The sequence below is a fragment of the Pelophylax lessonae genome (assembly GCF_965119305.1).
Source record: "Pelophylax lessonae genome assembly, chromosome: 5".
Lineage (NCBI taxonomy): Eukaryota > Metazoa > Chordata > Amphibia > Anura > Ranidae > Pelophylax > Pelophylax lessonae.
Window position 1 is genome coordinate 463939746 of NC_138772.1, and position 12376 is coordinate 463952121.

At 38.8% G+C, this 12376-nt stretch overlaps 1 protein-coding gene across 1 annotated transcript; it reads right to left on the minus strand.

The window, feature by feature from the left end:
* Positions 1–985: 985 nt before the first annotated feature.
* LOC309556276 (hemoglobin subunit alpha-3-like) lies at positions 986–2890 on the minus strand (the record flags this gene model as incomplete). The annotated part of the gene is made up of 3 exons (XM_082258711.1): positions 986–1177; positions 2026–2230; positions 2796–2890. 3 exons carry the CDS (start codon positions 2888–2890, stop codon positions 1049–1051), a joined length of 429 nt encoding a protein of 142 aa, XP_082114837.1. The 3' UTR covers positions 986–1048.
* Between the last annotated feature and the right edge of the window lie 9486 nt (positions 2891–12376).

A 12376-nucleotide genomic window follows, 5' to 3' on the forward strand; every position in this document is an offset into this window, starting at 1 on the left:
TTAAAGAAAGGTAAATGGGAAACCCAAACTTTTAGAGTTGTCCCCATAGAATAGGTGAGGAAACAGAACACAATTCAGTTTTCTTTGGCTTTTTTTGTTATAAGTTAAACACTTTTAAGAGATGTGATAGAAATAGGTGAACATGTATGTTGCTCCAGGCATTATTTATACTGCATAAATTACAATTAAAGTGTTTATTTAACCATTTTTCATTTGATATTGAATAGGGAAGGTTACAAACTTCTATCCCCTTATTTGTTGATGTCTCAATCCTATTGAGGAAATTTGGATATTTCCCAGAGATGAAATAGGAAGAGGAAATCTCTCCAAGCAAAAGAAAATTTCCATCTAAGATAGCTGTCACCAGAGCAAGAGTCCCCTTTCGAATATATTTCCTCACCTCTTCTATGGAGGCAACTGTAAAAGTTTGGGTTTCCCATTACTTTCTGCTGATATTGGTTTTCAAGACAACTAGAGGGGAACTCTACCAACTGTGAAGACTGGAAGCAGCTAAAACTTAACAAGTGTTTTAACCCCTTACTACTGTATTAAAAAAATAAAAATAAACAAAAGGAGTTTTGGCTATATATACACTTAAATTAATTTAAAAGTTAGACACTGGAGAGTTGAACTCTTGTGCGAGTGTGAAGTCTTACAAAACTTTGTAAAATTAATACCAGTCTTGTCAACCCATGCTCACTCTAAATACAGTATTTGCAAAAGGCAGATGTAATTTTTTAAATTAACTCATAACCTAGTTTTTTTTTTTTTTTAAAGAGACACAACAATTACCATATGAAGATCTGTAATAATATCAAATCATCAAAAACAAAACATAATAATGAAACACTTGAGGCAGAAATTAAAAAATATGTTGGGCTTTATTCAAGAGTACACCAGATATATAAATGATAGACAATATACACATGTAAATACTCTTCAAAAACATTTGCAATTAGGCTGTAATTAAAATGGGACCAAAGAACTCCCCATTGCACATTGTTTTGCTTTCTTTAATTACTGATGTAGCCTGTTATGCAGGATGGATTTATCTGTACTTGGAGGTGAGGACTGCAGAAACTATAGCAAGGAATTTGTCCCAGGCAGCCTGAACTTCAGGAGTGAAATCACCAGGGAAGTGAGTAGCCAAGACCACCTGGATAACGTGAGACAGCAACTGTAAAGAGAAATAGAGAATATATATAACTATTTTTGTGTATATTTAATAAGGAAAGTAATGTTTAAACTGCTTTAAAACAGTTTTTGCTTCCCTGGGTTGCAGTGTTTACATTGTGCTTTTTAATGGGTTGCAGTGTTTATATTGTGCTTTTTAATGTAATTCTAAAGGTAATTCTGAACTAATTTTACATAGCAAAGCTTAATAAAAACATATTTAGTAATCAGCATAATTCAAATTGTTGCTTTTAGTAACCAGTTAGGCTTTATCTTTCAGAACCTAAGAATCAGATTGGTAACTGGAGAAAAGCTCCACAGTTGTTCCATTAAGTCTTTTAGAAATTTCCAGAAGAGCAGTAAAAGTACAAGCTGGATATTCTTTTTTTTTAATTTAATGTACTCTTAAAGGTTACGGAGCAAACTGCTTCTCTCAAACTGAAAGTATTTGGTGGAAGATGCTCTTCTCTAAATCAGGGGACTTACTACCGTACCTTATCTGGCTAATATGTTTACTCTCTGACTTCAATACCTTTGAATTTAGCGACCCTAAAAAAAATATTTATATCAAGAGTTTTGGCTTCACATTTTATTAATTAAGAAAAACTTGAATTTAGAGAATAATCAGGCCAAAAACTTCATTTTTAGAGGTCAGCAATAACATCCTAAAAACTGTCATAGCATTCCCAGTATATTTACTTCTTAAAGCATGACCCTTCAAATATTAGCATCAAAACTTAGGCAAACCAGAGTTTCAAATTATATAATGCTGCAAACACCTAAATCCAATGCATTTTGTCCACCTTAATGAAGTTATCTTATTATTGTATAATAACATTCAGTGGCACTCACGGCAAAATTTCCTGGATCCACTCTTAGGTTGTATGCATGCAGGTCACTGAGGGTGGACAGGTTGCCAGCAAGGTCATCCAGATGATTGGCTGCACCTGCAAGAGCATTCATAATCTTTCCACCATGTGTCTTGAGGTCAGCAGAGCCGGGGGTCCGGTCAAAGTGGGTGAAATAAGTTTTGGTTTGGGGGAAGCTAAGAAAAAGCCTAACAGAAAATAAAATGACAACAGAAGTTAATACATAAAAAATTATGCATTGCACAGTAAAAAAAATGTATATACCATATACAGTATCTAGATACTGGGGAAGCAAAGTATTGCTGGCACTGATGCTAGAAATTTGCAAACAAACCTAACTGTCCTTCAAGAAATTGGCTTGAGACAAGAAATCTAATTGATCTTGTTTTATGAACTAATGGAAACTATTTGCAAACAAATGCTATATAATGTGTGATACATAAAATATAAGTAATAGCAATCACTAATTGCTTACATCATTTTCCCAATTTTCATTTAAGGTTATCTCAGTCTGAAAACTTTTAGTTTTGTAGAGTTTAAACATGTTATATATTCTGTTATTAGTCTCTTAACTTTTTAAAAAGGCCATGAATACATGGATAATAGAACTGGATTGACTTATTCTATGTGGTAGTTGTTTGTCAGTGTTGGTACATTAGCTTAAGGATGTATGTGTGGTCACATTATGTATCCAGTTAAAATGCACACTGTAATAATCTGTATAAAAAATACCAAGGAATGAAAGAACCTTACCTGGTCAAAGCCTCAGCACCAAGATCACTGGTCTGAGAGGCAATCTTGCCAACCAGGGAAAGCACAGCAGCCTTCTCACTTGCAGATAGACTCATTGTGATGGTCAATAGTTGGTGCAGTAAGAGTTAGATCAGTTTGGCAACTCAAGAAAGGTCCACAATAAACTGAAAATCTTGCCAGTTTTTAAAGCATTTAGGATACCATTCACAATGGTCAAGTTGTGTTCCTATTGGCCAAAATGATATACCACCCTTTCAAATTGACTTATCTTCTGAACCATACATGCTGTTTTTGCTGATATAGGGTAAATATCTTATCACTATATATTGATTACAAAGCATATACACTCCTTTTATGTTTACTGAACTATTGCAGATCATTGCAGTTTAGTGCATCACATTACATGGCATGACACATCTATTTCAAATGTATTCAATTCTATAGCATTTACTACAAGTTACAAAGAATAGTTTTGATTGTTTTCCTTAAAGTTTTACCAGAATACCAGGCAAGTATAGATTTAACAAAAAAAGTCCATACATGCCTGGATTATCAATATTCCACTCCATATTTGTTTTTTCAAAAGAGTACCCAATTTTCCTTTCTGGAAGTATATTAAAAAAAAAAATATTTATTATCCACACTAAAGCATGCTGCAGAGAAACACTGGCTAAATGCACATTTTTTATTTTAATTTTTGGTGTGACTTACATAGTTACATAGTTACATAGAAGATGAGGTTCAATAAAGACAATAGTCCATCCAGTTCAACCTGTGTAGGTGTGTGTAGCTGTAATAATCTCACATAGCCCTGAATGTTCTGGTCCTTGAGATGTACGTCTAAGAGTCTTTTGAAAGCCACCATACTTCCCGCAGAAACCACCTCTTGTGGTAGAGAATTCCACAATCTTGTAGCCCTCACAGTAAAGAACACCCCACGTTGCCTGAGGTTAAAACGCTTCTCCTCTAATCGCATTGTATGCCCCCGAGTCCTCATGCAATCCCTTCGACTGAACAGCTTTTTTTCTAAGCTGAGATCCCCATTGAGATATTTGTAAATTGCTATCATGTCCCCCCTCAGGCGTCTCTTCTCCAGGGAGAATAAATCAAGCGATTGCAGACGCTCTTCATAATTAAGGTCCTCCAATCCCCTAATCAGTTTAGTTGCCCTTCTCTGGACTCTCTCCAGCTCCAACACATCCCTCCTGAGGACTGGCGACCAGAACTGGACAGAATACTCCAGATGCGGTCGGACCAGAGTTTTATAAAGTGGAAGGATTATAGTCTTATCTCTGGAATACATCCCCTTTTTTATGCATGCTAATATTCTGTTGGCTTTGGCAGCTGCCGCTTGACATTGCATGCTATTGCCTAATCTATCATCAACCAAGACTCCCAGATCTTTCTCCATTTTTGATTCCCCCAAGGGTTCCCCTCCTAACGTGTATTGTGATTTTATGTTTTTAGTCCCCAAGTGCAAAACCTTACACTTCACCACATTAAACCTCATTTGCCATGTCGTTGTCCACTCCGTTATTTTGTCCATGTCATTCTGTAGGATATCTGCTTCATGCTGTGAAGTTATTGCCCTAGCCAATTTTGTGTCATCTGCAAAAACTGATATCGAACTACTGACCCCGACCTCAATGCTGTTTATGAATAAATTGAACAAGGTTGGTCCCAGGACTGAGCCTTGGGGGACCCCGCTTACTACCTCAGACCAGTCTGAGTATGCGCTGTTTATTACCACCCTTTGGACACGGCCTTTTAGCCAGTTCCGTATCCAAGAGCAAACCCTGCTGTCTATACCTGCAGACCTTATTTTATAAATTAAGCGCTTGTGGGGAACTGTATCAAATGCCTTTGCAAAGTCCAGGTACACCACATCCACTGGTCTGCCCCTATCTAGCTCACAGCTCACCTCCTCGTAGAATGTTAAGCGATTGGTTTGACAAGAACGCCCATTTGTAAACCCGTGCTGATTACTGCTGATGATGTTGTTGTCTTTAGCAAACTCTACGATATAGTCCCTTATCATCCCCTCCAGAAGTTTACATACTATTGATGTCAAACTGACAGGCCTATAATTTCCCTGGATATGCCTCTGCCCCTTTTTGAATATCGGAATCACGTTAGCTTTCCTCCAATCCCCTGATACATCTCCTGTCCTAATACTGTCAGCAAAGATCAGGAACAGTGGTCTAGATATAACCATACTGAGTTGCTTGAGTACTCTCGGATGTACGCCATCCGGGCCTGGTGATTTGTTTGTGTTAAGTTTAACCAGCCTTTTCCTGATTTCACCCTCTGTTAGCCATAGTGGCAAGTCCTGTGTATTACTACTAACCATACAGTCATGGTCAGTGTACCCCTCCTTTTCCTGTGTAAAGACTGACGAGAAAAAAGCATTCAGCACGGTTGCTTTTTCAGTGTCCTCTGTAACCATCCTCCCATCATTGTTAATTATGTGTTCAATATGCTCTGCCCTAGCTTTTTTGCTGTTGATATATTTAAAGAATTTCTTTGTTTTTTTTTACTATCCTCCGCTATTTGTCTCTCAAAGTTGATTTTAGCCATCTTGATTTCGTGTTTACTTTTCTTATTTGCCTCCTTGTATTGTATGAAAGCCGATACTGTGCCCTCTGATTTATATTTCTTGAAGGCCAATTGTTTTCCCCTAATAAGTTTTTTAACGCTATGGTTTAGCCAGCCAGGTTTGGCTTTGTCTCTTCTAAGTTTATTTCCCATAGGGATGCACTGCGAGATGCATTTGCTTAATATGGTCCTAAAGCATTCCCATTTTTCCTCTGTGGTCAGTGATTCCAGGGTTTGGTCCCAGTTTACCCTTTCCATCAATGAGTACATTTTTGGAAAGTTTGCCCTTCTGAAGTTTAGGGTTCTTATGTTCCCCACTTGCCTTGTTATATTGTTATTTACACTAAATGTGATCATCCTGTGATCGCTAGAGCCCAGGTAGTCCTGGACTCCTACCTCCGAGATTAGGTCTGGGTCATTAGTGATCAATAGATCCAGGACTGCGTTTTCTCTAGTCGGAGAGTCCACCAACTGTGACATGTAATTATCCTGTAAGGTTTCCGTGAATAGACGGGCCTTCTGTGAGTGTGTAGTCCCCTCTTCCCAGTCAATGTCGGGATAATTGAAGTCCCCCAATATGATGACTGATCCCAGTTTTGCCACTTTACCCAGTAGTGCTAAAAATTCCAGCTCTACCCCCTCCCCTTGTTTAGGTGGCCTATAGCAAACCCCCACAATTACTTTTCCCTTTTCTCCTTCCCTATGGAGTTCTACCCACACAGATTCTAACTCCATACTCATCCCTTCCGTAATGTCACTCCTCTCTATCACCCTTACATTGTTCTTGACATAGAGACATACCCCCCCCCCCTCTTTTCCTACCCTGTCCTTCCGGTACACCGAATACCCTTGGATATTGGCCAGCCAGTCATGTGAGGGGTCGAACCAAGTCTCTGTTATTCCCACAAGGTCTATGTCCTCATCATGTACTAACATTTCCAACTCATCCATTTTATTAGCTAGGCTCCTGGCATTAGCATATACCCCTCTTAGTTTTATGGAATTTAAACGTGATTGGTGGTTATGTTTGTTCCTGTTTGGTCTGAGGTTTTCCCGCACAGACCTGCCAATTGACGTTATGGACCTGCTGTTGCTGCTGACCCTACAGCTGCCTTCAGTCCATTGCTCCCTCCTGACTGACTCTACTTCTGAGCCCTCCCCCCGTCTCCTAGACTTAAAGCAGAACTTCACCCAAATGGGAGCAGGTATCTAGTTTTGAGAGATATCCACTCCCCACTTCCATTCTGACTGCCTAGGGGATTAGAGTGTAATTTCTCCCCGCCCGCCCTCCCTCCCTGCCTGCCTGCCTGCCTGCCCCCTTTTGGTACATGTCACAGGTCCCAGGAGGCTGAGGGACCATTCAGACCAGCGTGGCTCGTGCATGTGCAATGGGCACAGTTTTATACAGAGACACTTACGGGTCTTGCCGCGAAGAAAGGTCAAAGCAAAAACATTTTATTGTTAAGGTTTTAACAGAGCTCAGTCCGACTTTCTCAAGACACCAGACAGGAGTGGACCAACCACTCCACATGTTCCATAAATGAACAAGTGTAATTCCTTGAATAACAACAAAAAAGATATGGACAAAACCACTGACAGGGCACAAAGAAAGGAACACACACAAGTGCATAGAACGTGAATCAGTACTCCACAGCTAGATAAGTTAGGAGAAACCTGAGGACTCTATGACTAACACTACTAAAGAAATAGCACACCATCCAAAACTGAAGGGAGCGGGTGTGGAAACCAAATAAAGGCAACCAACAGGAAAATGAGCTAAACACTGATGTGGCCACCCAGTGGAATGATGCCCGGTTACCTGCCCCATCAATACCAGGAAAGGTAGTGCTCATAATCGCTTTAATACAATCAATAAAGGATATGAGCTAAAACATTTAAAGTAACCAGATAAGACTTTGCCAACAAAAAATACATACATAAAGTATCTACACTACAGTACATTCAAAGAATGTCATCGCCATGAGACAAAGAAAAGTCAAGTAAAGATAGATAATAGAATAGGGGGAAGAAAGGTTCTCCCATCCGGGAAAAAAAGACATGTAGTAAGATATACAGTGCCGTCTTCAAAAACAGATCTGAATATATCACACCACACAAGTAAACACAATAAAAACTTGCACATAAAAGGCAAAATATGACAAAATAAGTCAGTGAAATCCCTAAAGAGATCCGGGTCAGAATGTACAAGGGTAATGAAAACCAGCAAACGAATTACAACCCATTCAAGAAGCATATATACCGTTCATTGTTCTGCCATTATTTCTCCATGAATAAGAGTCATGTTCCTTAAGAGACAAGCTTTTTATTTTATGTACAGTATCCATCTGCTTTCTCTTTGTAACAGCAGAATATGAAGGTTACCCCCTCCTCTTTTCTAACATTATAGGGCATGGTCAATCACCATGCACATGTATAGAGTGATGGTATAGTGTGATTTTACTACAGAAAAAGTGCTGTGTGACTGATTGCTTAGAAATCTGGGAAGTAATTGCCTGTGGATGGAGGTCTATGGGTGTTAAACTGGTTCCTGAAGGGAGTAATAGTCGTGTCCATATGGTACAGACTTCAGGGACAGGGAAACAAGTATAGTACATACTCTGATATACAGGAAAGTCTATATTAAATCTACATGTGTTTGCCCGATTGCTGGTGTAGAAAGAATTGTCTGGGGAGCATATGATTTGACTCGGCACAGTATGAGACTGTAACACTCAATTTTAGCAGGTGTGAGCCAGGTGGATGTTTTTTTTTTTATTTATAGAGAGTAGCTCTTTATGCATCAAGAGGTCTTTGGAAGAGCAGAGGATGATTTGAAAGATATTTTGAGATGAAGCTGGTGATGTGGCTTGATGCAGAGTTGTGGATGGCTTTGTGTCTTGTGGTTATTAGTTTGAATTTGTTTCCTTGGGCAAGCAGGAGCCAGTGGAGGAATCGGCAGAGAGGGTTGGTAGACAGAGTGTAGTTGGCTAGATGGATGAGTCTAAATGCAGCCACCATAATATGCTGAAGGGGGATAGCCTGTGTAGTGCTAGGCCAACAAAGAAGGAACTGTAATAGTCCAAGCAAGAGATCACAAAGGAGTAAATAAGAAGTTTGGTGGTGTTTGTTAAGAAGGGGTGAACTTTAGACATTTTGTGGAGTTCAAGGTGGTAAAGTTTGGACAGTGATTGGAGTAAAGATAGTTAATAGTCTAGGTATAGAAATGCCTCTCAACAAGAATAAAAAATATGTAGTGAGACACACAGTGTTCAGCTTAAAAACATAAAGAAAACACAATGAAAGTTTGCACATAAATAGTTAAATATGATAAAACATAGCAGTAAGCACAAGTAAGTCTGGGAAACCCCTGAAAAGATCAGGGTCAGAAGGCAGAAATTTAAAGAGAGACAGAAAACTATTTACAGCCCAGTCAAGAAGCATATATAATGCCAACTGTTCCATCTATCATTTCTCCATGCAACATGGTGTCAAAGTCATCAATTAGTAGTAGCACAGAAATTACAAAGTATAATGGAAAGCAATTGAGACTAAACTGTTAATTATGTCCCCTAAGCTATGGACTGTCATGGATCCACCAACTTTCCCTTTGTAACGGCAGGCAATAAAGGTAATATAAGGGAGAGAATGGTCAATTAACATGTACTTTGAAGTTGGTATAGAATGATCGGGCTTCTTCTCGTTTTAAGTTCTTATGAGTTTTGGGTTTGTCACTGTCTCTGAGTCTTCCCTTACATTCTAGGTCCCTGGACCCTGGATCTGTACCCCCCCCCTTTTTTTTTTATTTGGAATGCCCTTGCAGGTTGTGCATTCTCTGCGAGATCTAGATGATGCATTGGGACCGCTACATGTAGGTTGGAGTTTGCATTGCCTTGGGTTGGTCCTGAGTTTTATTGACTTTTCTATGTCTACATTTGGGGGTGGGATACTCATTAATTGTTATCTACTGTATATGCCTGTTTACTTGCATGTGATTGCTTATGTTGTTGTATTGCACCTCTTATTATTCAATAAAAACTGTTTTGAAAAAAAAAAGAATGATCTGACTCCGAAGAAAAGGGTCATGCAACCACTTTCTTAGAAGTCTGGAAATCAATTGCCTGGAAGATGGCTGATCTATGTTCTTTATACCAATCCCTGAAGAGAGTAATAGACTTACCTTTATAGTACAGACTGCAGGGACAGGCAAAGCAAGTATTCTTCATATTCTGGTGTATGAGGGAGTTTATGTTTATAATACACACGACTGCCTGATTTGGGGTGTAGAAAGAATTGCCCAATGAGCATATGGCGACATTTGATAAACTCTGGACAATGGCAACAACCAGGTTTACCAGGAGTGAGCCAGCTGGATGCTTTAGTCATATGAGGTAGCTGTATAGCTTTCTCTTTAGCAGTAGGTAGAAAAAGAGGTTTGGTTTTATAGTTTGTTGTCCTGAGTGTACACTAAGGAATCCCCAGCATTTGCCATTTACTGTCTTTGTTAATGAAGGAGTTTCCTTGAGTGCCCATGTACAGGAAACCTTTCCATCATCTCATCAAGCTGTAGCTCAACTGCCATGGGTTTAGAGATGCTCCTTTTTACCCTGAGCATATGGAAACCCACTGACTAGTATGGGGGTGAGCACTACATACTTGGAGCAAAGTGCTTTTGTCAGTTGGCTTGCAGTATAGTCGAGTCCCCAAGGTTGTATTATCATAACAGTTTTGTTTCAAATAGTTTTTATTGTAATTTTTCATACAACAGGGAAAACATCAAGCAGGTGAGGTTCAACAAATATCACAACAATATATTCAAATACCAATTAACAACTGGTATAATAGAAACATGTACATCTATTCCAGCCTCAAAGCAGAGATATAAGAGGTATTACGTGAGCAAGCCTAGCCCTTCATCATCAGCTGACATTACTACTTACAGGAAAACACTCTAAAGCTCATAATTATAAACATGACAGATGTTGTTAAGTGCTGACCTGAGTATGATACCATTGGGACCATTGTAGCCATTTGTTTTTTCCCTCTGATAGAGCTCACAGGTGGGGGTCATAATTAATTTGAATGTTTGGTGCGTTTGTTTAGTGTTGATAACCTCTTGGAGTAACGGAGGCTGAGCGCATTTCCATTTTCTGGTAATGCTGAGTCTAGTTGCTAAGAGGGCATTGAGTACTACTTTGCGGGATATATTATCACAACAGTTTTAAAAATATTTATATCCAGGTAATTATTATTAGTACCCAAATCTATAAGAGTCAGTTTGATTGTTGTAGGCATACATCCCTCAGCTCATCAATCCTCCTAGTCAAATCCTCACCACTGACAGACTGAAGGGAGCAAAATGGTCTAAATAGTGATGATAAAACAATTATTTGGGTAATAGAAGGTATATATATATATATATATATATATATATATATATATATATACACAAAAGAGGGTGCAACATTAGATCTGCACTGTAAGTAGGATTTATCTTTCGTTTTAAAATAAGTGGTGATGAAGCCCAGGTGGATTGGCAAATAGGAAATAGGAGGCTTTTCATGTTTCAATTGCATAAGGGCTTCTTTTACCACCTGAACCCAATGATGGTGCTGAATGACAGTACAAAGGCTCTTTACATTTGAACTGGAATTGGACCAAGTTCTTGACATTGAGATTGTGTTTGAGGTTAAAAATCATTCCACAATTCCTTAGAAAAACAAAGGGTTGCATAAAAAAAACACAAATATCGTTACTTGTTGCAAAAACAATCCTCTGGCAAATAAAATTGAGTGTCCAGACCAGGAAGATGTTAGTAATTCTTGTGGATTTTATATGGGTGTACATAATAGGACATTGTGGATGGTATGTAGAGAGGTATCTTAATTCTTCCCTGGTAATCCATCACTGGGCATAGCCCTCACTGAGTTTAGCATTGATAATGCACTTGAAGTGAAGAGTGGGGTGCAGTGCACACCAATTAGCACTAGTCTAATGCTGGCCATACACATATAGATTTTCATCCGGAAATTTTCGTTTCAAGAAAATTTGTTTAATTTTCTAATCGTTAGTGGGGTTAAATCGATGTCCCTTTTCGACTGCAGCGACAGGAAAATTCGTAGGGGCAGAAGGGAAAACTTTTCTCGATCAACGAATTTTCGGGCAGTGTATGTGGTTATCGTTCAGAAATTACATTCATTTTAAAATTAAATGTTAAAAGCAAAAGACAATTTTCGAACGACATTCGTCTATTCAACGAATGTTCAAAGAATTTGCGTACAAATTTTCTACGAATATTCTCGTCCAAAAATCTATACGTGTATGGCCAGCATAAGCCTAGATGCTCCGGGTAAAAAGGACCAACTCCATCCTCATTACTGCTGAACCACAGCTTGAAGAGATGATGCGAGTGGCAGCTGTAGAAAAATAGCTAATACATGTCTCCTCATCATGAGTTAACAAAAGGAGCATAGCTTGAAACACCTCCTGATGAATACAGAGCTACCACCTATGACTAATATACGTTTGGGCAAATAAATAACTTTCCTGTACATTGGAATATACAATATAGTTATGTCATTGTCCCTACAGTATATACTGCAAATACAAGCCTAATACTGCCTTCAGGGGTTGGTTTAACACTCATGTATCTCCATATAGAGTCAATTACTTAAATAACTTATAATCAAGGTGGTACAACACTTTGTGGAGTAAAATCACTGTATACCAACTTTAAAGTGCATGATGCTGATTGACCATGCCCCCCTTTTTTAGGGGGGTGACCACCATTGCCTGTTGTTACAAAGAGAAGGCAGATGGATCTATGAACTACAGACCTTGGCTTCCATAGGGACAAGACCCTGACTGATGAAGAAATAATCAAATGCTATTTGACTGAGTCGTAATTTTGCTGCTGGCTCTCATTACACTTGTGTGTTCTGACCCTGATCTCTTTGGGGATTTCCTTGACATACATGTTTTGATTGGGC